The 26584-nt window shown below is 40.8% G+C and overlaps 1 protein-coding gene across 1 annotated transcript in view; it reads right to left on the bottom strand.

The window, feature by feature from the left end:
- The window catches only part of CNTNAP5 (contactin associated protein like 5), a 661914-nt gene extending 648567 nt beyond the window's left edge, over nt 1-13347 (bottom strand). The window contains exons 1-2 of the mRNA XM_023744097.1: nt 13344-13347; nt 12399-12503 (exon numbers count right to left, since the gene is read on the bottom strand). Coding sequence (XP_023599865.1) covers nt 12399-12503; nt 13344-13347 — 109 coding nt within the window. The remainder of the gene's footprint in view (nt 1-12398; nt 12504-13343) is intronic.
- Nucleotides 13348-26584: the final 13237 nt, after the last annotated feature.

Below are 26584 nucleotides of genomic sequence, written 5' to 3'. Positions count from 1 at the left end.
ACCCAAGAAAAAAACTCTGGCATCAGTCCAAACCCCATCAGGAAGTTACTCTTTTGATTGGAAGATGTGCAACCTGACTAGACAGAAGGCAGGAGATACAGCTGAAGGAAGAGAAGTAGGTGATCAGTCAGTAAGGTAACCCCTCCTCCCTTTGACTTGACGGGGCTCAGGGCGAAGTGACCTGAGGGAACCGCTGCTGCTGTGGGATTGGAAGACCTGGGTGCTGTGTGTCCTGGTCCTGGGCCTTGAGTCCTGGGAAAGCATCATTGCTCTAAGCAGCAGTTCTCCAACTTTGGGGCATCACAATTACTTGGGGAGGCTGGGAAAACAGGGGTTTCTGGGATATTTTACTGGCGTTTCTGACTTAGGTAGTTGAGATACGCCCAGACAATCCGCATTTTCTAAGGAGTTCCTAGGTCAGTGATGGCGAACCTTTTGAGCTCGGAGTGTCAGCATTTTGAAAAACCCTAACTTAACTCTGGTGCCGTGTCACATATAGAAATTTTTTGATATTTGCAACCATAGTGAAACAAAGATTTATATTTTTGATATTTATTTTATATATTTAAATGCCATATAACAAAGAAAAATCAACCAAAAAAATGAGTTAGAGTGTCACCTCTGACACACGTGTGTCATAGGTTCGCCATCACTGTCCTAGGTGATGTTCATCCTATGGCGGTTCTGAAGAGTCCCCTTCAGATGCTTGAAGAGAAGCCCTACAGGCCGAGGCCATGGCTTTCTTTCCAGGAACATTGCGTTTGGCAGAGGTTCTGGGCTGGGCAGGCGTGTTAGCTCCAGAATGGAGTCAACATTGAGGATAGCATCGTGAACTTAATGCACTAGCTCTCATTCAAAAGCTTATGTCTAATCCTTCTTATAAAAATGAAAAATATGAGGCAGAAACAAAAAATATCACCAAATAGCTTAATTAATTATTATAGAAATAGAAATATGTACATCTCTTAATCTCTGTGTGTCTAGTCTCAAAAATTTAATTTTTTCAAGCTAATGATTCTTTTTAAAGCCAGTGAGTTTTTGTTCCTTGAACACATACTTACGCTGGCAAAACTATTCCAAGGACAATATCTTATTGCTCTGGTATTTTTGTGGAAGAGATTCTTTGGAAACAAGTCCTTAGCAAAACAAATGATAATGATGTGTTTATAAAGTCTGGGTTTTTATCAAACATGTATGTTGATTAGAAAAATAAATTCAAGACATAAGCAACTGATGATGTAGAATATAAGTATGGTCATCATAGTCTGAGACACTGAAAAGGGGTCCTAGGGAAGGGACCATCGTGGGATGAGGAGCGTTCAAGCTGGATTCCTGGAGAAAGATGAGCTCCTTGTTTATATCAACTCCTGTTTCTGGTTCTTTGGGGTTGGTTTTAGGTCACCATTTTCACTGTATGATGGATGCAATAATCCTGGCCTCATCTTTATAATGCCATTCCTACAATATCTTCAGTGAAAACCACTTTCTACATGAATTGAATGACTCGATGGAGTAGATCCTCTCAAACAACTACAGGTTAGACAAAGCAAGGGAACTCACTCTGCACCATGCTATTCAAATACAGCCTATTTGCTCCTGGCTCCACACTATTGAATACAGGAGTAAAGTGCCAATCAGTAGACAAATATATGTCATTAATTATCCTGCCCTTAATTCCATTACTACGTTTTTGGGTTACAATGATGTAAGTTAGATGCAGTGAACTGGAGAATAAGATCTTGCCTCTGCAAAGTATTAGGGATATCAATGGTGATTCACTGAGCAAGCATTTTACAGAGAGCCCCTTAGGAAAAAATGTCAGTGTGGCCTGTCAAGGGAAGTGATTAGCTATCAGAAAAAAAAAAGAAAAAAAATGTAAGGCTTGAATTGTGCAGACCTATCTATAACTTTTGTTATGCCAAATGTTGATGTTTAGAATTTTTAAGCATTATGTTACTAGTGGGCAAAAGGATCTGTATGTTTCCCCTTTCCTCTCTTAACATCATTTTGCTTTGCAATTACTCTGGCTGAATAGAAAGGGTTATCACATTGGATTTGTCTTCTTTTGAGGCAGGAACCCAAGACTCATGTTCAATCTCAGATTTCTATTCTGCATCTCTTTCACACATAGCTCATGTATCTCTCTCACTGCTCCATAGCCGTCTTAGTAAGAGAAGAGACCCAGGTGCTATTTAAATATCCAGGGAAAGAAGCATTTTGTCCGTAGCATATTAGGCCACAGTATGATTTTAGGGACACTGGGGAGGCAGAAGTGCCCACATCTGTCTTTCTCCCTCGATGCCTGAACACCCAAGCTTTGTTGTGAAAACACTGACAGTGCTAGTAGAAACACCAGCGTTACCTGACAGGGGTGGCTATTATTCCAACAGCATTTTACTCAGCTGGAGATCCAGGTCAATGTGAATGAAGATATTTGTTCATGTGGAGTAGAGAGAATTAAAGTCAAAGCCAAGTCTTACCGATAATTAGCTGAGTACCCTTACCCCAGTGACTTGGCCTCTCTGAGTCTGCTTCCTCATCGTTACGAATGTGAATAACACCAACTACCTTAGAATACTAACATGATAAAAGTGGAGTTTACGTTTCCAGTTTCTAGCACGGTTCCTTATTCATAACCCCTTAGCCATTTTTGCTTTTTTTGTAAACAATAATATAAACAAGACCACTTCAAAATGGAGCCGGAGCTGCCATGCCAGAGAAACTGCCTTGCACATCTTATGTCCAGAACCTTTGGGATGTCAAAACAGGCCAAAATAGCCTTTGGACTGCACGTAAAGTAACATTGTGCTCCCAATAACTGTTTCCAAAGATAATGAGAAAGCAGATATTAGGACTACTGGACTGAAAATTAAAAACGTTGTTTAGAATTAGCATCACTATTTTATCTCATCTTCCCCAATAGAAAGGCCTTCCTTCTATTGGTGTAATGGTTCCCTCTTTCCCATAGAGACCCTTTGCCTTTGTCTCCTAACACAAGTGCTATTGGGGTTTCTGCCTGAATCAGTGCTTCACAAATAGCTATTTTTGATCACAAATAAATGCTTTTGCCTCTCAATTTGAAAGAGCTTTTATGTTTAGGTTAACACTTCCATCCTCCTCTACCCCTGAGATCCAGAGTAAAAACACAGTGTTGGTAAGAATTGACAGAGCAGGACTCAGGGATGCTCTAGAACAGTGCGTCTCAAATTTGAATCAGCAAATGCAGGTGTTGTTAAAGCTCAGCTTCTGCATTCCTAACAAGCTCCCAGGTGATGCCCCGTTCCCACTCAGGGTCTGTGCTTCCAGGAGTAAGGGAACAGGACGGATGCACAAGGCAGTGAAGGAAAGCACAGGACCAGGGCCTGCCTTCCAGGGGCAGCTAGGGCAGGACAGCGTGAAGACAAGGTGCTGGCGAGCAGGAAAGGGCCCTCTGGACACCTGGCTGTCACTTACACAGATTAGAGCCTATCCATGCCACGTCTGGCGCAATCGATCCAGACGGGAGGCGTGCACTATTTTTGCAGGCGGGTGCTGGAGTGCTGCCTGTGAAGCTGGATTCCCAGGATGGCCGCCTAGCTATCTGGAGCAAGTCCCTAGACATCTGATATCATGCTAATTGTGCGAACCCTGATTCCTGCACTGTCCCAATCCACTCTTCACGGAGGGACGGATAATGGCAGGCTGAAAAGCAACTCCCAAAGACCTTCACGTGTCCTTGGCTATCTGCAACCAGTGCTGCCCTAGGGAGGAAAAGGTGTGCATGGATCTTTGCCAAAGGGAGGCGTGAGTTTTAAGCCTCTTCATTAGCCCATGAGCACAGGAAGCTGAAAATGCTTTGACACAAGAAATCAAATTCTCCATGGCAACCCAATTGTCATGCTAGAAACACATAATCTCAATTTACACAGGCAGCATCTCAAAAATATATTGAGTGTGGAAGACGAATTAGCATTTCAATGAACAAAAGGTAAACATAAGTGTTTGCAAAACTATATTTGAGGGGGTTGGGAAATAAAAGTACAAACCTCTTCTCTCACGGGGCCAGAGATGACTGCTCCTATTTGCTTTTAATCATCTAAAGTAACTTAAAGCCTTCCTCTCACTTTCAGCAGGTCTAACCCACAGCTCCACGGCTTCCTGCTGGCAGAAAGTGCTTCTTGCAGCCAGCTGGCTTTGAGGCCCAGATCAAAAGCTTTCTTGCCACAAAACAAATCACATTTGACAAAGTCAGATCCCTGCTAAGCCACAACTATACAGATGGACCTGGCAAGCTACATGAATGGTGATCTGCCATCCAGTTTAATCTATTTTGTATTTTCCCCCAAAAATAATTAGTTTTCTTTGATGCTTTTCATTTCTTTGTGTGCGGATGAGATGGGGGTGGAAGGGTATGGAAGTGAGAGAACACAGATTCCACTGCAGATCCCTCCCGTGGATGAGAGAGCCGTGTAGAGGCTATGATAGTGGCTCTGCCCTCCAATATCCTCCTCGGTGGGGGTGGCCCAGACCCTGCGCACCACAGCCTTGCCTCAGCTCACGGGCTGCTGCTTGGGTGCATTCCTCTCAGAAAGATGAGTTTGTCGCTGAGAGCTCATTAGACTTGCTTTAGTCAGACGTGAGGGTTCCCATCATCACACCTTTCCTATGTTCTTCTTTCCAACTTTTGATTGATCCCTACTTCTGACAGGACACACTTACCAGCTGTGCACATTTCTCCCTGGGAGTGGGTCAGAGGGTGTGAGTACTTGAGCTCTGAGCACACACTTTCGATGTATGTCAAAGGTCTGCCCGGTTTTTGAAAGTTTGCATTACACCACTTTGATTTTACAAAAGAGCTACATTAGTACCTGTTTATGCCAATGGAAATCAATTCAAGGAGGATTTTGCTTCACAGCATTCATTAATGGTAATTGTCTCTTTACGCCATTTTTGGCTTATGGAAGATTTCACAGTAACACTCTGCTTTCGGATGGCGGGGAAACCTGTCTGTGATCCCAGGGGATTCAGCAGCTAATTTTAAAAGGTGCAGGAAGTTCATCTTTGTGAAACCGTTCAGCAGTGATGAGCTGCAAGGATGCCAGCGAGCACACTCCACTCAATCAAGAGGACTGAGTTTTATGGAGGCCAAGGGTTTTACAATTTGAATTCATCTTGGGTAGAAAGCCAAGACATTCCTTAAAAAGTCCTCAGAGGCTGGATGGCAGATAGAAGCAGGAATTCATAAACTACAGTGATAAGTGAATGAATGGAGTGAATGAAAGAAAACTATCCGAAACTTGGAAATCAAGAGAGTACAGTGTGAACATTCAATGTCATCCTGGGGCAATTTTTAACAAGTTCACTCAATGATTATTTAAGTCTCCGTGAGAATGTATTTGTCATTTGGTTATGCTTCTCACTGGTTGATTATACATTAGAAATTATGAAGTTACATGTTAACTTAGGTTTGTTCACTAGAAAAGACATAATCCCCAAATTTTATTACCTTGTAAGACATTAACAAGCTTTGGATCTACCTAGAATTATTCTAATATCCATCCTTTTTCTCTCTGTGCAATGGCACTTTTTGCCTATGACATAGAGATAACAATGACATCTGCATGGGGTAGTTGTGAGGTGGAGTTGATATACCGTGAGGTTTTAGAACAGTGAGGGCTTGTCATAGTGATGAGTAATATCAGTCAATAGTCAATGGCACCCATGCAATAGCAACAGGACTCTTCAGCCTGGGGTATGGTGAGGAAGAAAACTTTATTCAGTGCACACAGCTCAACTGTGATAAGCTTGCAGCAGAATAGCATGGTTGTGAGATGGCTCAAGAGTGCTACAGCTCACTTATGACACAGCATAGCATGGCTATGGAACAGCACACTGTGACAAGGCCTCAGGCAGGATGCTCTTCAGTGAGGCTCCTGTCCCATTAGACATCTCGGCTCCTCTTCACTCCATAATACAGCTTTGATGTTTCAACTCAGCTGGGGAAACACAGCCCTCACTGTAATGGGAAAGTGCACTTCTGGAGCTACAGGGATTTGACTTATATAGAGAGAAGTCCCTGCCCCAACCCCTGATTGGTCTGACCTCATGCAAATAAGGACTCCAAATCCCCCCACTTTGATTGGTCCCAAAAGGACTGCCCTGATTGGTCAGAGTGGGGCCACTCTGTTTGGTCAATGAAGATGTCATCCTGGGGCAATTTTTAACAAGTTCACTCAACTTGTTAAATGGCAGTATAGCAGTACAACTTCAAATGATGGGGAAAGTCTCACTTCTGTTGGTTGAAACAGGATTCCAGGAACTCTTTTATAAGGGTTAGCTCAGACAGCAGGGACACTGTGCAGGCAGACTGTGCAGTGCTGGTTTCTGACTGAAGTGCTGCTTGTGGGAGAGGCTGCTGTTTGGCAATGGCTGTTTGTAAATTGGAGCCCAGTTGGACATAAGGAGCCCTTCTTGGTGGAAATATTTTTCTCTAGGTCAACAGTGTATTTTTGTTCTGATATTTAGTTGTATGCTGATGGACATACACTGATAACAGAAAAATTATAAACTGCTAGGCACACAATCCAACCATTCAGGGAGAAGCGACACCTGATAATGACCGTGCAGAGCAGGACTTCTTTAGCATCTGGCTATGAACTTGCAGTTTAAAACACTATATGGAGAATTCAAATTAAAAACAGGATGCTCTCTTAAATCTCCCTGTATACCTGCCAAGGAGCCCCGACTGGGAGCACAAGAACCCGAAACCAGATATGTGCCCTTGACCAGAAATCAAACCCATGACCCTGTGTGTGCTTGCACTCTAACCACTGAGCCCACTGGCCACGGCATGAGAGTATCCTAGATTTCAAACCATGTGTAATAGTTTACTCTTTGAGGTATGTTTGATGTCTTTCATCTTTAAAATAAAAAAGGAAGTTTTAAAGGAAGGAATGTAGAAGGAGTATTCATTTGACAGGACTATAATTACTTCTCAGCCATTTTAGTGGAGACAGAACATGTCTATTTTTAGAAAAAAAATGAATCATTGCTCTACATTGATATTTTCAATAAGAACAAAAGTTATATTTCTCTTAAATTTCTGAATTTTATATTTAGAAAACCCATAGACCAAATCTGTTCTTAATAACATTTACATAATTATTTTATTATATTATAAACTATGTAGGTACATATTCTATATATGTATTATGTGTGTATATGTACACATATATCACTATATACATTTATATATGCCTATATTTGTATATTTATGTGTGTACATATTCTATTATATATGAATGTATATGAATATTCAGCCCTGTATGTATGCACATCTTTCTATATATAATTCTGACTCTATACATATCTAGCCACATGTATATGTATTCAACTTACTCTATATAACGTACCATATGTATATGTTTATATGTACATGCACATAATTTATATTGTATATATAACAAAATATTAATATTATTACTGTTAGCTATTAATTAATTGCATAGTAATTTGCATTATACATGTAAATGATTTTTAAATTTTTATTTTTTCAATTACTGTTTACATCAATATTATTCTGTATTAGTTTCAGGTGTACAGCATAGTGGTCAGACTATCATATACTTTAAAGTGTTCCCCCTAATATTTCAGGTACCTACCTGGCGACAGGCATTGATATTATGATTTCGTTGACTACATTCCTTATGTTTTACCTTATACCTCTGTGTCCATTTTGTAACCACTAATCTGTACTTCCTAATCCCTTCACCTAGCACCCAGCCTCCCTCCCCTCTGGCCAACATCAGTCTGTTCTTAGCATCTATGAGTCTGCTTCTATTATGTTTGCTTGTTTGTCTTTAGAATCCACATATAAGTGAAATCATAAGGTATTTGCCATTTTTTCCTGACTTATTTCACTTAGCATAATACCCTTTAGCTCCATCCACCCTGTTGCAAATGGTAAAATTTCATTCCTTTTTATGGCTAAGTAATACATCACTGTATACATATACCACCACTTTTTTAACCACTTGTCTATTGATGGCACTTGGATTTCTTCCATATTTTAGCTATTGCAAATAACACTGCAATAAACATAAGGTGCACATATCCCTTCAAATTAGTGTTTTGGGTCTCTTCATATATATACCTAGAAGTGAAATCACGGGGTCACAGTCAGTTTCATTTTTTATTTTTGAGGACCTTCCTTCCATAAGATCTCATTGTGGTTTTAATTTGCATTCTCAGGTGATTAGTGATGTTGAGCAGTTTCTCATACATTTACTGGCCAGCTGCATGTCCTCTTTGGATAAGTAACTTTCAGTTCCTCAGTCCTCTGCCTACTTTTTAATTGTGTGTGTGTGTGTGTGTGTGTGTGTGTGTGTTTTGAGTTGCATGAGTTCTTTATAAATTTTGGGTAACAACTCCTTATTGAATGTATTATTGGTGAATATGTTGTTCCATCCAGTAGGTTATCTTCTGGTTTTGTTGATGGTTTCCTTTGTTGTGCAAAAACTTTTTAGGTTGATGTTTATCCCATTTGTTTATTTTTTATTTGTTTCCCTGTCAGAGGAAATATATTAAAAAAATATTGCTAAGAGAAAAATATGAGAGATTTTACTGCCTATGGTTTTTTAAGGAATTTTATGATTTTTGAGTCTTAAATTTAAGTCTGTAATCCATTTTGAGTTTATTCTTGTGTTATTGTTATAAGAAGGTGTTCTAGTTTTATTTTTTTGCATGTGTCTGTCCAATTTTCTCCACACCATTTATTAAATATATTATCTTTACCCCATTGTATGTTCTTGTCTCCTTTGTCATGTACAGGGTTGGGCAAAAGTAGATTTACAGTTATAATACAAATAAATAATATAATGATTGATAAATAATAACACAAGAATAAACTGTGTTTTGTGTAGTCACAACTGTAAAACTACTGTTGCCCACCCATGTGTTAATTGACCATGTAGGCACATGTTTATTTCTGGGCTCTCTATTCTGTTCCACTGATTTCTGTGTCTGTTTTTATGCCAGTACCATGCTGTTTTGATTACTGTGGCTTTATAATATAATTTGTTATCAGGTAGCATGATACCTCCACCTTTGTTCTTTTTTCTCAAGATTGCTGTGGCTCTTCTGGGTCTTTTGTGATCTCATGTAAATGTTTGGGTTACGTGTTCCAGTTCTGTATAAAAGCCATTGGTACATGTAAATACTTTATGAACAGGGTTCATGCCTATTGTTACTAAGTATGGGTCAGTGTTCTAGCACAGTGTCTGACACATAGCAAGTGCTCCATAAATATTAATAGAAGGATCTGTTATTCATAAATTCATTTGATCTAGTGGTTTGAAACCCTTGTATTTTGAAATCATCTGAAAAGCTTGTATTCATTTACTTTATCTATATCTGTGTTTGGGTTCCATTCCACACAATTATTTTAGAACTAGAGGCCTGATGCATGAAATTTATGCAAGAGTAGGCCTTCCTTCCCCTGGCTGCTGGCACTAGCTTCCCTCTGGCACCCAGGACCCGGGCTTCCCTCGCAGCCCCGGCTTCATCCAGAAGGTTGTCTGGAAGAAATTCTGGTCTAAGGTCTAATTAGCATATTATGCTTTTATTATTACTAGAGGTCCGGTGCACAACATTCGTGCACTGGGGAAGGGGATAGTCTCTCAGCCTGGCCTGTGCCCTCTCGCTGTCTGAGACCCCTTGGGGGATGTCTGACTTCTAGCTTAGGCCTGCTCCCGGGCCTAAGCTGGCAGTCAGACATCCCCCGAGGGTCCTTAGTGCTGCCACGAAGGCAAGAGAGGCTCCTGCCACAGTTGCTGCACTTGCCAGCCATGAGCCTGGCTTCTGGCTGAGCGGCGCTCCCCCTGTGGGAGCACACTGACCACCAGGGGGCAACTCGTGCATCGAGCGTCTGCCCCCTGGTGGTGAGTGCGTATCATAGCAACTGGTCATTCCATTGTTTGGTCTATTTGCATATTAGCCTTTTATTATATAGGATAGATAGCTGGGAGATGGAACCAGGCACTGCTACTAGTAAAGCTTTTCAAGTGACTCAAATGCACGATGCTTGGATGAGAACTAGCTATCTAGTATCTCCTTGAGCTGTGCTTAACTCCTGCTGAATGGAAGGAAGGCTGTCACCCCTGAGGGCTTTGCTAGATGTGAGTTGTAGGCCAATGCATTTCAGATCCATGACTGTGTCTCTTGCATGGTCTTCCTAGTTTAAACTCTAGTTGGGAGAAAGAAGAGTGGTCTCTGCATCACTGTGCTGACCTGGGCTCAGGCACCCCGATTCTCCTGTGATTAGGACCATTGTAATAAGTTGGATCAGAGACATTTGTGCCCCCAATATCTATCATGTGATCAGACTAACAGCTTCCCCAGAACCTGCAGAGGAACTACAAGGTGGTAATAACTTTGTAACACTACACATTTGCCAGACAAATTCTCGCTCTGGATGCCCTGCTGGAGACCACATTAAAATCTGCCCACCTGGGCCCTGGCCAGGTAGCTCAGTTGGTTAGAGTGTCATCCAGTATGCCAAGGTTGTTGGTTTGATCCCCAGTCAGGGTTCAGACAAGAATCAACCAATGAATGCATAAATAAGTAGACCAAAAGTTAATCTCTCTCTCTCTCTCTCTCTCTCTCTCTCTCTCTCTCTCTCTCTTTCAAGTCAATCAATAAATAAAACATTTTTTAAAACTCTGCTGATTGGTAGCTTTTCCTGAAATGACAAGTGGAGCTCCCTGGCTCCAGAGCAACTCTACCCTACAATGAGAAAGGTCTTTTTACATATGCAAGTCTGGTCTCATTCTATACATAATGCTGCAAGGCAGGCAATACTGGTGCAATGTACCAATAGATGCCCAGGGTTGGGAGCAGGTGAGTGATGAGTAGACACTTACAGAGCTTGTAAGTAAATGCCATAGCCAGCATTTGGTACTTTCAAGGACCCTTTACTTTTTTTAACCTATGTGGTTGGAAGGGGCAAAGCCTTTTAATTAGTTGACTAAGATTTGAATCCAAGCATTTCCCTTTCTTATCTCAGATTTTAAGTTTATGAAAATTCTCTAAGTCTCAAGAACCCTACCTGAAGGTAAAAGGTAAGCTTACCTTATTTTATCTTTGTGAAAACTACATACCTTCATACAGGTGAATGCCTTCTAAAGGTTTTGGCACAGAGTATTCAGCAAAGAGAGTGTTAGTAGAAGATTATTGTTAATATTTTCCCACTGCATATATAATTGGCCATTGTTTATTTTTTCTTTAAAATAATATTCTTAAACTCCTTTTTTAACAAAGACACAGAACTTGCTAACTTCTGAATTATTGATCCCATTAAATATAGAACCTAAGAAATGTGGTACAAAATAAACAACAAATATGGAAACAAAATGAGCAAATTAATTTTATAATTAATAATATTAAAATTATAAGTTAAAATGTTAACAAGTTAAATCATTCTACACTTTACAAAAGCAATATCAGTAATGTAATAACCAGTTAAAATATATTCCAGATTGCAAAGCTCAACATTGAAAAACTTACTAATGTGATTGGTCTCACTTATCAATGGGAAAATATAGCTAAGAATTATTAGTATGAGCTCTAATTGATCTGTGCACCTATTGAAATTGCATACAAAATTATGTTTCTCAATTTGAAAAAGAGTTTATAACATTCCTTAGATATACAAATATCAGATATTAAGTATTTAAAAATTTAAAAATTAACTATAAAACTATATATTTATGTAAAAATAAAAGCAAACATCAAAATCTTATTTAAAATATGTACATTTAGATATCTAATATCATACTTTTAAAAGAAATTTAACATAAAAAGCTAGTTAGGGGGCATATGTTCTTATTTCCAACAGACATTGTAAAGATACTCACCCAACTTTTATTGTGTGTATCTCTAGCTGGTAGGGTTATATATTTTATTTTGTATTTTCTTACTTCTACTCAATAGCATGTTATATTTTTAAACATTAACAACATTTATTCAATTGTAAAAATTAAACTTATCATAGGAAAATCTTAGATTTCATGCATATTTATAAAAATGCTATAATAATATATTTTTGTAGCTGTTTGTGTAACATATATGAAACACTAAAAATAAAGCAAATGTTTTTTTGTTTTTTGTTTGGTGCGTTTCTTTTTTTTAATATTTTCTCAAAAGCCTCTCATGATAATCAAGGAGGAATAATGAGGGTTGGGGGAACAAGAATCAGAATAATTTGAATATTCATTTTGTGCCAGGAGACATATTTCATCCCACTGAAACCCCTCTTTCCATCCTCCTTCTGAGCACTGTTCTCATGCATGCTCTCTGTGCCTGGAGGTGCACTTTCTTCCATTTACCCATGGCTGTGTTGTAGAAGCAGTCACTCTACTCACCAACTCTTCGGTTGAGCTGAGCCGGGCTGTGAGTCCCAGTGAGGTCTGAGGAACTGGAAAAGGCCATTGGAGAAAGCAGGGACGCTAGCGGGTCATCACAGTTGTCTGAAACAACAGGAGAAAGAGGGCACATTCTATCAGGGAGAGACAGCCCATCAAGAAAGGAATCATGCATTACCCACCATCATTGATTAACACCTGCTCTGAATGAGGCCAGCACTGCTTATTTCCATGTGCCATTTCATCTCCTCTTCACAACAACCTTGAAAAACATGTGTTTCCTTCACAGTTGGAGAAACTAAAGTTCAGAGATGTTAAAGATATTTTGCCCAAGGTCACTGTTGTAATGTACCCTGAGTCATACAAGGACGCCTCAAGAAGTTGAATTAAGGAGTCACATTTATTGCAAATCCGGGACTACGAGGGGGCATTTCGCTCTCTCAAATCTCGTAGTGATAAGATGGCCGCAACACCAGATTTATATAGGCAAAAATCACAAAGGTATCGATTACATCTTTGGGTTTGGAATGAGGAACCTGGTTTGCACAAACCAGTTATGGAAGCAGAATTGAGCATGTTAGTTAAATTATAGTTTTGGGTCTCCGGATCACTGAATCAACGGAAACACATTGCCTGGAGCCATGGGTCTTGGGGCCACTGAGTTGACAGAAACACATTATCTGGAGCCACTGAGGCAATTTAGGACAATTGTGCAGTCCTGGTTCCCAGGTACAGAAGAATGTGCTTTCTAAAACCAGTGAGATCACAAACAATGGGATCGCATACATAAGTTCAGAAAATCAAAGTAACTTTTCTATTGTTAAACAAAGCAAATAAGCACAGAAGCCAAACATCAGGGTTAAAGTTAAACTATAGTTTCTTCCTGAGATGATTGCTACCATACTTCATCACAACACAAGAAAATAGTGTGGCCAGAATTCTCACCCATATTTGTCTAATTGTAAAACCCAATTATCTATCCATTCCTGAGTCAACTGTTTCAGTAAAGCCTCAAGTTATAGCTATTGAGCTTATTTTGTAAGAAGGAAGAGTTTTAAAAGGGAAAGCATTGTTGAACTACTCTCTCATATTCAGGCCACGGGAACCCTTGAAATAGTTGTATCTAGAAGGACAGAATAATTGAGAATTTCTCATTAGCCTTTGTGTGAAAGTCTTTGGAAAATGAGTTCCTACTTTTAATTGCACAAAGTAATAGAGAACAGTCCTGATCTTGCACAATCTATAATGTGATATTCACTTCAGAAGTCACCGGTCCAGCCTTCCCTAAATATGGTAGGTATGCTTTCTAAAGTGTCTTTGATGCAGCCACAATGTGGAACACAGTGGGACAGAGGCGTGTTCTCAATAACAGCAACATAGATATGTTCTCCCAGATTGTCTCTCATGCCCTGACCACCCAGTCTCGTGTAGAGTATGCTGCTCTTCGCATGGCATGTTGGTCATCTAAAAGGTGTGTAGTATCTTATTCATCTGTGTGTATCCTCCAAGAGGTGACATGCTCTTTGCGAACCTTAACAAAGTATCTGGAACATATTAGGCTTTTCATAAAGTCTGTTTAAGGAATGGAATGGGGAGGGAAGGAGGAAAGGAAGGAAAGAAGGCATTCACATATCAGTACAAAAACTCTTTTCCTGTTTTATTTTTTTCCATTTTGTTTACTATTGCTCTTGTAGGACATTGCAAAATGACTTCATAAAATCTAGACAGACTTCAGACAAAACAAATTGTGAATGTGTTATTCAGTTTAAAGGTAAATTCCATGGCATTAATGGCTTTCATCAAAAGTCAATTTGACATTTTTTAAAGAAAATGTATATAGAATTCTGAGGCTGATTATTTATCCAGAAAATTCTGAGGGGGCAGCATTTCATCAAATCACAGGAACATTAATGAGAAACACAAGGGTTATTTTTTCTGTTTGTGAAATGTGTTTAAAAATCAACTGGCAAAGCATATTTTGAGTTTTCCCCAACACAAATGTTTGAAAAACATTTTGAGTTATTGGACCAACCCAGAGCAGAGCCAGATCCTCACCAAAGGGGAATAACAGAAACCACAGCCGGGGCCCCTCAGCAGACAGGGTCATGCCGAAGAGAAAGATGAGCTCCGGCCACTCCTCTCGGCGAAGATGCAGGTGAGAGAAGGTGCATACCCACCTCCAAGACACTTGTTTGGAAGTGAAAACCGTTTACACTATTCATTGGGAAACAACTTAAACATAATGCAGACCTTGTACTTGTGTACGCCTGCTTTATTGTCAGAGAACAGCAGGTGAGTGCGGAAATGGACCCGGAGTGGACGGAGCCCCACAGGACAGTTCCACGCACAGGTGCACGGGCGCATGCAGCAGACACCACGGAGGGTCCCAGTTAGTGCACAGTCACATGCCAGTCACAGTCATCCTCCGCTTTCAAATAGCACTGCTCCCACAGCTCCCAATAACTCATAGCCCTGCACAACAGTCTCACAAGCAAACTGAAGATCTTTCGCAGGTAAAAGACAATATTTATTATAGCATTTTTGTGTTTCTTAACCATGTCATTTGCATAAAACTGTGCTACCATTTTTATTAGGTTCATTTGTTAGTATCATGTCCCTTACCCTATTTTCCCCTAAGTAGAACTACAAGTGACCTAATCATTTCAATGTAATTCAGTCCAACAAGTATTTATAAGATCCTACTTTATGCTTGACCTTGGTTAGGAATTGGGGATTTAAGAACAATTAAATGTCATAGCTCAAGAAGTTCAGAGACTATTATGAAATATAACGATGTAAAGAAGTAAATGAACTGATGGGAAAGTTTAGGAATTTCACCAAAATCACCCCCAAGCCAGTGAATGGGCACTCCCTATCCAGCCACCCAGATCTGTCTCTCCCCCAGCCCTGCGAGGTCCCTCCTTCACAAGGCACTGCCAGGGGCAGAGAGAAGCCCCCGAAGCCGCTGGCCCGGACACCAGCTGCCATTGCCCACTGCCCTTCCTTATGGAAACAATCTGTGCTCACGGGAGGGCCCACAGACATCCCAGGACCCCTGCCTTCTGGACCCTGTGCAGTGGAGCAGTGGCTGCTGGAGACCATGGCCAAAGTTTCGCTTTCTTATTTCTAGACAATAAGAGGGGGAAGATTTCAAATCGGAAGAGAGAAAGACCTCCCTGCCCCCAGCTAATAGGTAGTTCCCTCTGTCATCTCCATGTCACAGAAGCAAACGTGGCGTCACCTACATTGTGAATAGACCAGTCCTCTAATTAAATTAAATTAAATTAAATTGTCCAGTCACTGGGAGTTAATAGGGTATCCATATAACCATTCTAAATCCAAAAGTGTACATTCTTTTTAGACACGTGGGTTATTCTTAAAGCAGAAGAAAACTTTTGTAGCATAAATGAGAGCAATGATTAGTTTTTTGTTTGTTTGTTTTTGCTGTTTTTAACTCATGATTTGGGACAGTGTGGGGTAGTGGAAAGTCTCAGGAGGCCCGGCCTAGGAGATGACCCTTCTGACTGGGCGCTGCTATTGCCTCGGTGGCTCCAGGTACTGAACTCAATGCACTAAGTGTTATCTCCATTGTTGTCTAACAGGGGATCATCTCTGCCAGATGCAGCCATAGAAGCATTTTAAGATGGAATAAAAATAGATGGGTAACCCCTTTAAGAAAAAAGTACAGAATGGAATGGAAGTGGCATATGAATCACCTTTAATATCTGCTCCAATTGAAAACAACCATTTCAACAAATTTATTTCTGGGATCTTGTTTCTATGTCACAAAGCCTGCCCAAGAATTAGTGTCACCAATAGCTCTTTGGCACTAACGGTTTACAATCCGCCAGATGAGAAGGAGAACACGAAATGGGGGAAAAATAAAGGGGTGAAGACACACACAGGGAGCGAGGACAACATTGCCTAGGGCATTTCTCCCCGCTCTGTGATTGGCATTCTTACTGAGCCTGGACCAACATCACACCAAACACATGGCTGGGAAGGAGAGAATCAAAGCCCCATCTGCTCCACCTGCAGGTTTTAAATAGTCCGTTCCATGTTGCCATTAAATTTTAGGCTACACTCATATATCAGTCAATTCTTCTAAAAGTATGTGTGTATTTACATGAGGGAAGAGGAAAGGGTGAAGAAATTTGGTTAGGGAGAGAAATGTTTGAAATTTAGGAGAAAAATACTGAGGGACTAAAACTCAGGGTTCCAATTGAATACATAACCTGAGACAGACCATAATTATTTTCCCAAAGACCATTTTTTCCAAAAATGTCTCATACTTCATGAATACAGAATGCAGTGTCATAGAAGAATGTTTTCAAAATATGCTCTTAAAAAGTCCATTCAATAAATCCTAAAAGATTTATTGCAAAAATCAGATGACATTACAAGGCTATTTAAGGAATGCTAACCCAATTCATATATAATATATTATTCTCCACTTTTTCAACAAATGATTTCACTCCCATCTTTTTTTTAAATATATTTTATTGATTTTTAACAGAGAGGAAGAGAGAGGGATAGAGAGTTAGAAACATCGATGAGAGAGAAACATCGATCAGCTGCCTCTTGCACACCTCCTACTGGGTATGTGCCCACAACCAAGGTACCTGCCCTTGGCCGGAATCGAACCTGGGACCCTTCAGTCCGCAGGCCGACGCTCTATCCACTGAGCCAAACTGGTCAGGGCATTTACTCCCATCTTTACTGCTGTCCTTGATAACATAAAGGCCACCTCCTACCTTACCACACCCACAGGCAGATAAAGATCCATGCCTTTAGGTGTGATGGAAGCACCTCATCTATTTCCATTCAGCTGCTGTTGGACAAGCTCAGTCCTATTTGGAAACGACTTAGCCTTGTGTTTATAGACTAAGGAGAATATCACTAGGTCATCCTAGACTTAGCATGGTGCTCACAGGTAAGGTATCCAAATGTGAAATTACAGTGTCCTATACCTGAAACTAATATAATATTGTACATCAACTGTTCATTAATGAATAATAATTTTTAAAATACCAGGAGGAGCCTCCAACATTGTGGAATTTAAGCCCTTCACTTTACAAATGAGAATCCCAAGTTTTAGGGAGATGGCCGGCCTGCCCAGGATTTCTCGGTTGATTAGTGGACTAGACTGGATCAAAATCCAGGTTTCCTCACTGCAGGTGGTGACCACAAGGTCAGAGCTACCTACCACCGGTGCATAAGCCTGATAAAAATTAGTCATGCTATTCTTCACAAGATTTGTTTTAATGGTTTGACTACTTTTTTTCTGCCAAAGGAAAGATATAGTTTTATTTTGGGCAGAACAAAAGAACAATCTATAGTTTCCAAAAGAATTTGAAATTCTTCTCTATTTTTTTTCTTTCCTTATCTCCTCTTTTAACTCTCTCTGACCCACCAAAAACCCAACCACCTGAACAAATAAAAAATAAAATAAAGGAAGGAAGAAAGAAAAGTAAGAAGAGAAAAAGAAAAGTAACATTATTTTCTTATTAATATTTATATGGATAATCAAATCAAACATGCATTGTCTTCATTACCACAGTAGATTATATGTATTCTAGAGGTCCAGTACACAAAATTTGTGCAATGGGGGGTGTCCCTCAGCCCAGCCTGCACCATCTATAATCTGGGACCCTTGGGGGATGTCCAAATGCCAGTTTAGGCCCTATCCCACAGGCAGTCGGACATTCCTCTCACAATCTGGGACTGCTGGCTCCCAACCACTCTCTTGCATGCCTGCCTGATTGCCCCTAACCATTTCTGTCTGCCAGCCTGATCACCCCCTAACCACTCCCCTGCCAGACTGATCAACGCCTAACTGCTCCCCTGCTGGCCCAATCGCCCCTAACTGCCCTCCCCTGCTGGCCTGGTCACCCCCAACTGCCCTCCCCTGCTGGCCTGATTGCCCCCAACTGCACTCCCCTGCAGGCCCTGTCACCCTAAACTACCCTCCCCTGTAGGCCTGTTCCCCCCAACTGCCCTCCCCTGCCTGCCATCTTTGACCACATGGGGGTGGCCATCTTGTGTGAGGGTGTGACAGGCAATTTACATATTACCTCTTTATTATATAGAATGGGGATTTGGAGCCTAAAAGACTAACTTGTATTTATAGGAGAGATAAAATTACTCTTAGCATTTGCACATAATGGCCTACTTTTTAAAAAAAGACATAAAGCATGCATTTTGTGTAGTGCCGACAATGGTGCTTAGACATGACTGCTCATGCTTTTATTCTCATTTATTTATTTTTTCTCTTGTTACTTATAATTTCACTTAACAAACTACAAAAACAAACACTTTAATGTGACTCTTGAATCTGACCCTCTCCATATTTTGCACCATGAAATCCTACAAGATAAATTATATTCTAATGAGCAGACTAAGAAATATGGCTCTCTCAATGAGTCATGAAAAGGAGGTTAAACCTCTGTCCCAAAATCATCTCCAACTCAAGGCAGTGCCAGGCTTTGGATCACATGGCTGTGACTCTTTGCTGTGAAAGATAGAATTAAACTCAAAGATGCAGATGCTGAGTTCAAGAAGCCTAGCATCTACTGTAGGTTGAAGATAACCCATATATCTTTAAGAAGCATCTTATGTTTATGAACAATTGTGTGTAAAAATCCTGGGGCATGGGGTCCTTCTCCCTTCATCTGTATTTCAGATTCGTCATGGCAGGGGTTATTGCTCATTTATTCAAGCAACAAACTTTAACTGAGCACTTTCTGGGTGCCAAGAGCTCTGTCAGGCTTTAAAATAATAACAGCAATTCTGGCTAATTCCTTAAACCTGATAGAAATGGACACACTGTCCCTCAGAGCCCAGCACCTGTGACAAGGTGGTCCTGCCTGGGGATTAACAAGAGGCTCTGAGATTTTTTCCAGGCTTTTTAAACAATCCCATATAAGGTTTTAGGGAGGATTTGGTGGTGGACCTGACCTGGCTTCTAAGTGGTTTGCCAGGAAGACATTGTAATTGCACCTAGTAAGTATAGTGCCAGCAGTGGCACATCACCCCCTCTCGTTCCCCAGCCATCACTGCCATGGGGGAGGCCATCATGTGTATTGTTTGGAAGAGGAACCCACAAGTTCCTGTTTCCATTCCATACTCTAGACTGGGCTTTGAACAAAGTCCCTGTAGCTATTGGTACAGTGTCTGTCTGAAAAATCTGCTTCAAGTCCCTAAAATTATGGCAATGGTGCATCAGAAACAGGCCAGGGCCAGTCTCCCATTGATCTATCATTGTGAGTTTAGTCCTTCGTTTCTTGGATTTTCAAGAACAACCGTACACAGATGTGCCACAGTTAGCTCAAAGTCAACGGTTCTCAAATACACTTTCCTAAATTGCTTTTCTCTCAAATTATTCCTCCCCACCCCAATCCTGCCTCTGGTGATATCTACACTAATAAAAGAGAAACATGCAAATTGACATCCCTCCGCTATGCCCACCAGCCAATCAGAGTGATATGCAAATTAACTCAACAAAGTTGGCCGTTAATTTGCATACACAGGCACAGAGCGAAGACTGAAGACAGCATAGAAGGAAGCCAAGCACTGCAGAATGGAGCGAAGGAACAAAGCGGAGGCAGTGGACACAGGAGGGAGCGAGGCAGCAGAGACAGGACGGAGCGAAGCGAGGGCCACGGGAGGAAGTGAGGCAGCAGAGATGGGACGGAGCCAAGGCAGCGGAGATGTGAGGGAGCTGAGGCAGCGAGGACAGGAGGGAGCAAAGCGGCGGACATGGGAGGGAGCGAGGCAGAAGACATGGGAGGGAGCAAAGCAGAGGAGAAGTGAGGGAGCGAGGCAGCGAGACGGGAGGGAGTGAGGCAGCAGAGAATCAAATTCTCTGCTTCGCTCCAGCCTCAGGAAGCCCTATTCTTGCAGGAATAGGCCCGAGGAAGCCCTTTTCTTGCAGGAATCTTCCTGCAATGGCCTCTAGTTTATATATGCAATTCTCAGGCTAGGAATATTGCATTCAAGTTAACTGGTTTGTTTTATTTATTTATTTTTCTACTGAAATCTAATTGATCAATGACAATCTCATTTAATGAATGTTTCTTAAACTTCTCATATGTGAGATATACAATGTATTAATTATTTGGGGAATATAAATCATCACATTGATTAAGGATATTTTTTGCCATTGTTGCTAGTACCTGGGACTATGTGTATGTTCAATAAATCTTTGTTTTGAGTTAAAGGATAAAAGACACAAGTCCTATTATTGTGTTGTTTAGAACTATCTCTCAGATTCAAACTTACTTTTTTTTTCACCTTCACTACTTTATCTTAATTCAGGCTTTCCAAATGTCATATTCTGTCTTCAGTTTACCACTGAGCTCTACTCTCATTAAACCATCCTTTTTAGAATCCTGATTTCAATATGTTTTGTTCACCAAGACTTACTAGGGATACCAGCTTTAAATTAGGCTTCCAGAGGTGGCATCATGAAGACAAAAGAAAAAAGAGGGACTTCCTAGCATATACCACATGCAAGCTGAGCATAGGGCCAGGTGTCATTGGTAGGATAGCAGGCTGGCCAGTCAGAAAGAGGTCCACCAAGCACAGGTCAGAAGTAAGGGGCCTGTTGTCAGGATCAACTTCAATCAGAGCTTGGAGCATGCCCCTCACAAACACCACTCAGCCAGAGTCTGAACGCAAATATGCTAAAGTTATTAAACCATTAGGATTATGGATGTTCCTTCATAGCTTAACTGGATTAGCTAGGAGACAAGACCTTTTTCATGGTAGAAAAGACAAAATTCAATAAATTAAAATAATTTGAAATTTCTGGAATATGAGAAGCTGAAAGTGGTGACTAAGTTACTTCGGAGGGTTTTAGAAGAAACTGGTAAGAAAAAAAAGCAAATGTTTAAAAAATGAAATTTTTTCTATTTTAAAATTGTCCTAAATTTAACATTTCTTTTATACACCCTTTTGCCCTTCTTGCTATCCTCATTCATCAGCACTATTAAAAAACACAGTGCTAAATAATTTCAGAATTTATTTGGTTTTTAAGCAAAACCAAATAAATGAAATAATGGGATGAATAGAATGTTAAGATTTGGAAAATAGGAAATAAGATACAAAGGTTTTAAAAGTTAAAAGTAGAGATGGTTTTTTATACTTTAAAAAGCACATGGTTAAATAATTAAGAATGGAATAAATACTAAGATTAAGGAAAGCAGACAAGTGACGAGTTGTGAAATGGTGCTGTGTCATCTCAGTGCTCCTCCGGTTGAGAACTTCTTTTTTGGAGCCGTGTCTTCCTCAGTGGTATCTATTCATTCTTTCAATACAATGGAGCTAAACTTGCAGTAGGTAATCATGGTCCTGCATTGAATGGTACCAAATTACACAGAAAACCCCAGTGACTCGGAAAGTCATGCTCTAAAGTCAATCCATACACATTCATAAAGCCTCTTCCTCTTTCATGGGTCTAGGCATAGAGTTCCTAAAGGAAACACTAAAATCTCTGTGTGTCATTAATCTGCTCACTGGAGTTTGGTGGGGGGAGGGGGCTGATTAAAAGATAGCTGTGAGCTGGGACTGGCCGATAGCAAGACCTTTTATGAGTAGATGAGATGAACATGTACTGATGGTTTGAACAAATGCTAACCTTTATTGGTCTTTGTAGATGAAAAAATAATGTCATCCCAAAGACAGAAGCAGTAGCCCTTCAAAATTCTAATCTGACCCTAGCTGGTTTGTCTCAGTAGATAGATGATAGGCCTGTGGACTGAAGGATCCCGGATTTGATTCTGGTCAAAGGCACATGTTTGGGTTGCAGGCTCAATCCCCAGTCGGGGTGTGCAGGAGGTAGCCAATCAGTGATTCTCTCTCATCATTGATGTTTCTATCTCTCTCTCCCTTCCCTTCCTCTCTGAAATCAATAAAAATATATACATATATTAAAAAATATTCTAATCTGGCTGTGCATGTGCATAAGCGTGTGTGTGTGTGTGTGTGTGTGTGTGTGTGTGTGTGTGTCTGGACCAGAGGAAAACTGTAGTATATGTACAAAGAGTCCACACTTGGGTTCAAGCCCAGTGTGAGTTCAGATGGTAACTCTGCAGCTCATTATTTATATGTCCTGTGAAAGTTACTTAATCACAGTCTTTTCTATGTTTAATCTTATATAATAAAAGGCTAATATGCAAATCGACCAAACAGCAGAACAATGGGTCGCTATGACGTGCACTGATCACCAGGGAACAGACACTCAAAGCAGGAGCTTCACTGGTGGTCAGTGTGCTCCCTGTGGGGAGCGGGCCTAAGCCGGCAGTCAGGTGGACATCCCTCAAGGGCTCCAGGACTGTGAGAGGGTGCAGGCCAGGCTGAGGGCCGCCCCCCCCCGCCCCCCCCAAGTTCACAAATTTCATGAACTGGGCCTCTAGTAAGGATAATAACTAGTTATAGTCTTGTTATGAGAATAAAAAGACAATGCATTTAAAATATTAACCCAATGATAGGCACATAACTGGATACATGTTAATTTTCTTTATTTTCTATCATTCTTTCTTCAATTCAAACTCATCACCTCCAGTTCCAGCTATTGACTTTGAAAAGTGACATTTTTTATATCTTCTACTAAGTCTTTTGGACTTTGCCCATCAAAATGGTTTGAAAACTGTTTATCAGCTTTTCAGGGTTCATAGGATAATTCTGTACACTTTCTAAGTTCTATCTCATTTTTTTCTTGTATTTAGTAAATAGTTCTTAAGCACAATGTTCCAGGCATCATGTGATCTGGTCCACAGACTGGTTAGTTTTAAGGGAAATAGGACCCACAGTTCTTATATAACATTGCAAGGGATGTGGCTGTTTGGATTTCTGTCTAGTCCTTACATTTAATTTACTTAAGGAATTTTGACATATTAAAATAGGGCCTGCCATGTTTGTGTTTTTAGATTATAACCTTAGAAAGTTGAGAAACCCTGCTTTGGGGAAAGATTTACACCAATTTGTATTTTAGAAAGCTTCCTCTGATTTCAGTGTGGAGAAAGGGGCCTGCATGTGTGTGTAAATGTGAAAAGAATTAGGATGGGTAGTGTGGGTAAAAGTTAATGTAAGGCCTTCAAAAATAGTAAAAGTGAAAATAAAATAAAATAAAGCCCTGAACTAAAAATGACAATTGGAAAGAAGAAAAGGGAAGGAGATTTAGTTATATTATATAAGAACCATCACTGCCAGGTGAATGGAAAGGGAGGTAAGAATGGAGGATATCTCCAAATGTCTGGTTTCAATTACTCTCTATTGTGTTATGCTAGAGACCTAAGAAGCTTCACATTATTTTTTTAAATTGAAAAATTTAAAGACAAGCAAAACAGAGATGATGATTTCCCCACATGAAAGTAATTACAAAATTATAGTTACCTCCTTATCCTCCTTTTAGATAAAAATAATGAGTGTTATCATGGGAGTAAAAACTGTACATGGATACATATGAGATGGCAAGTTATACAGTGTTGCAAAGTGATACATTCTTAATCATCCAAAGAGAGGTGTACTGCCTCCAGCACCAGTGCAAGTACTATCTCTAGGAATAAAGAACCGTCAGGGGGACCTGAGGTGGGCAGTTCTCCCTGCCTTCAGAGGAAAGTTCTAGTTCCTTGGTTCTATATAGTTCTTCATGGTTAGGCCTCTGGTTATTTTTATCTTCTGACTCCTTATTTCGCCTTCTGTGCCCAGACTGGCCAATTATTGGCAGCCTTGTGGATGTGCTGCACCCCCTCTGTGCCCGTCCACATTTGGCTCCACTGGGAGTGCCCTGCATCATCTTCCTCCTGTCGCCATCCAGTCCCACTCACTGCGCAGGATTCAGGTGCGTCCAGAGGCACGCCTACCTCTCCAGGAAGCGAGGACGCCTCTGGGGTCCTGTCTGCGTATTCTCCACTCCACTAGGAGGGCCCGGCACCAGGATGGGCCTTGCTCTGATGAGGTTACCGCACTTCAGACCCCTGAGAGCTGGGGACCACATCGGACTTCCGGTCTTCATGGCCTTTCGCAGTGATGATCACAGGTCAGTTTCTGAATAATTATCTAAGTAGAACTTCAGAAAAATGGAGGGCGATCTTAAACTGGATTTAAACATCTGGATAGGAACTGGGCAGCTCTCTGAGTGGGAAATGTTTGGGCAGCCCAGTCGCAGAAGGGAGTGAATCAAGGCTGTGAGCACTTGAAGACAATTTGGATGAGATGATCACTATGGTTATCAATGTGTTTTTTTCCAAATACATTCTCTATTGATCCTTAGAAAAAGCATCTCAGACAGGCAGGGCAGTCATGATGGCAAGCACATTCTGAGAGGACAAAGAACCCAGCTGTCAATGTCACACGTATATGACCTGAGGAGAAAAACACCTCTGCTCTCCAGAGTACTCGTTCTAGTCTCAAACACCCCTCACTCTGCGGGTAACGAAACCCAGGCTCTGAAGGCGTTGGGGGTAAATCTGGAAACATGGAGGCAACCTGGCCGTGTAAGACCGAAGAGTATGTAACAGTGTGAGGTGGAGTGGAATGGTGACAGCTGCGGGGCCACCACTCTGCTTGGACATTCAGTTGTTCTATTGGCTGACCTGGCAAATTTAGGCAAATCCATCCCCTTCTCTGTGCTGCAGTCCGTCCTGGAAAATGGGGTTGATGATGCCTGCTCTCTACAGGGGACAGTGACAAATGGAGATTATTGTGGACCACCAGCAGAGAGATTGGTGCTTGGCACACAGAAAGTGCTCAATTAATGGTAACTACAACATTGTAATTATCCAACGGCCTCTGTAAAGATTTTTGAGTAAGGAATGATGTTTAGCGAGTGCATAAATTTGAGTCCTAAAGTTGTCAAGTGAAATGCATTCAGCTCCCTTAATTTTTAATGATGCCGTAATGACCAACCCCCTGAATTTTTCCCTAGGCCTCTCTGGGTCTGGCTTTTCATGTTTTGGAAAGGGAACTAAGCAGGGGTGGCCCATAAACTGACCTGGGTGGTCCCCATCACCAGCTGACTCCCTCTAATTGGTGATGGATGGCTCTGCCTTATGTGTTCAATTTTTTTCTGAAAAGACTGTTCTCACTGGAAGGGAGGGAACCAGGGCCAAATCTCACTCTTACCCTTTTGTTTCTGGCATTCTTTGGTGTGCTACTACTGATGTACAATTTATCCAAGGAAAGTCACTAGAAAGAAGACCTAAGCTGATTGCAGGCAGATAAATATTATTATTTATAAAGTAATATTTATCAATATTATTAATTATCCTGATTACCAGATCTCAGTTTTGGAAATAGCACCTTTTATATAACTAAAAAATAAAAATAAAAACCCTGGGTATAATTCACCGGATCAAACTGTGCTGTGCCATTTGTGAAAGCTCTGTTCAACAGAGACTTTGCTCCCCAGGAGAATGAGAAGGGCTGGGTTCCAGCACACAACCCCCTCCACCCGTCGTCGGTGTGGGCCAGAGAGCGTCCCCGTCCGACAGCAAGCGTGCTCCTGCGGGACTCTATGGAATGACCCAGCAGCACTCGGATGTAATGATTTTTGAGACATTTCAGGCCTCCAGATAATGATTTTTTGGGGACAGGCTAAAAATAAAGCTTGTTCCAGGCAAAATGCTTCAGCATGTTCTACTTTCTCTTGTAAAATGCTCTTCTTGCTCAGACTGAATTGTAATTGTGATTCTTAAGCAAATGTTGGCTGTAGCTATGAAGACATAAAATGCTATAAGTGTTATATGGACATGTCCAGGTATTTGGTGGTGTAATTTAAAAGCATCAATAAAGTTTCAGTTGTATTCAAAGTTTGAAAATCCGTCATGGTCAGATGAATTCAATTCCCATTATTCCCATACCCAACCCTTCAAATTATGCACCAGCAGATTAAACATAGCAGGGAAATACATGGTACTGTTTCACTAAATATCTCCCATTTTGGAGGAAATCTTTAGCGATCAAATAACATGAGGAAAGACACACTGGAAAGCAATTATTACCCCGGGGAAATTTCATTTCATTGCTGAAGACAGAAGTGGTATATTTCAAAACTGTGAGCAAAGATTAATGGAGATGAAGGGAGTGGTAACTGCGCGTGAACCAAGACATTTAAATTTAATGTCACTGTAAAACATGAGAAGTCATCATTTCAAGTCTCAATAACCTCAAACTGAAATGCATTC

Source organism: Myotis lucifugus, unplaced genomic scaffold, assembly GCF_000147115.1.
Source record: "Myotis lucifugus unplaced genomic scaffold, Myoluc2.0 scaffold_427, whole genome shotgun sequence".
NCBI classification, from domain to species: domain Eukaryota; kingdom Metazoa; phylum Chordata; class Mammalia; order Chiroptera; family Vespertilionidae; genus Myotis; species Myotis lucifugus.
Note: the sequence above shows the minus strand (reverse complement) of the source record. Positions and strands in the feature narration are given on the sequence as shown.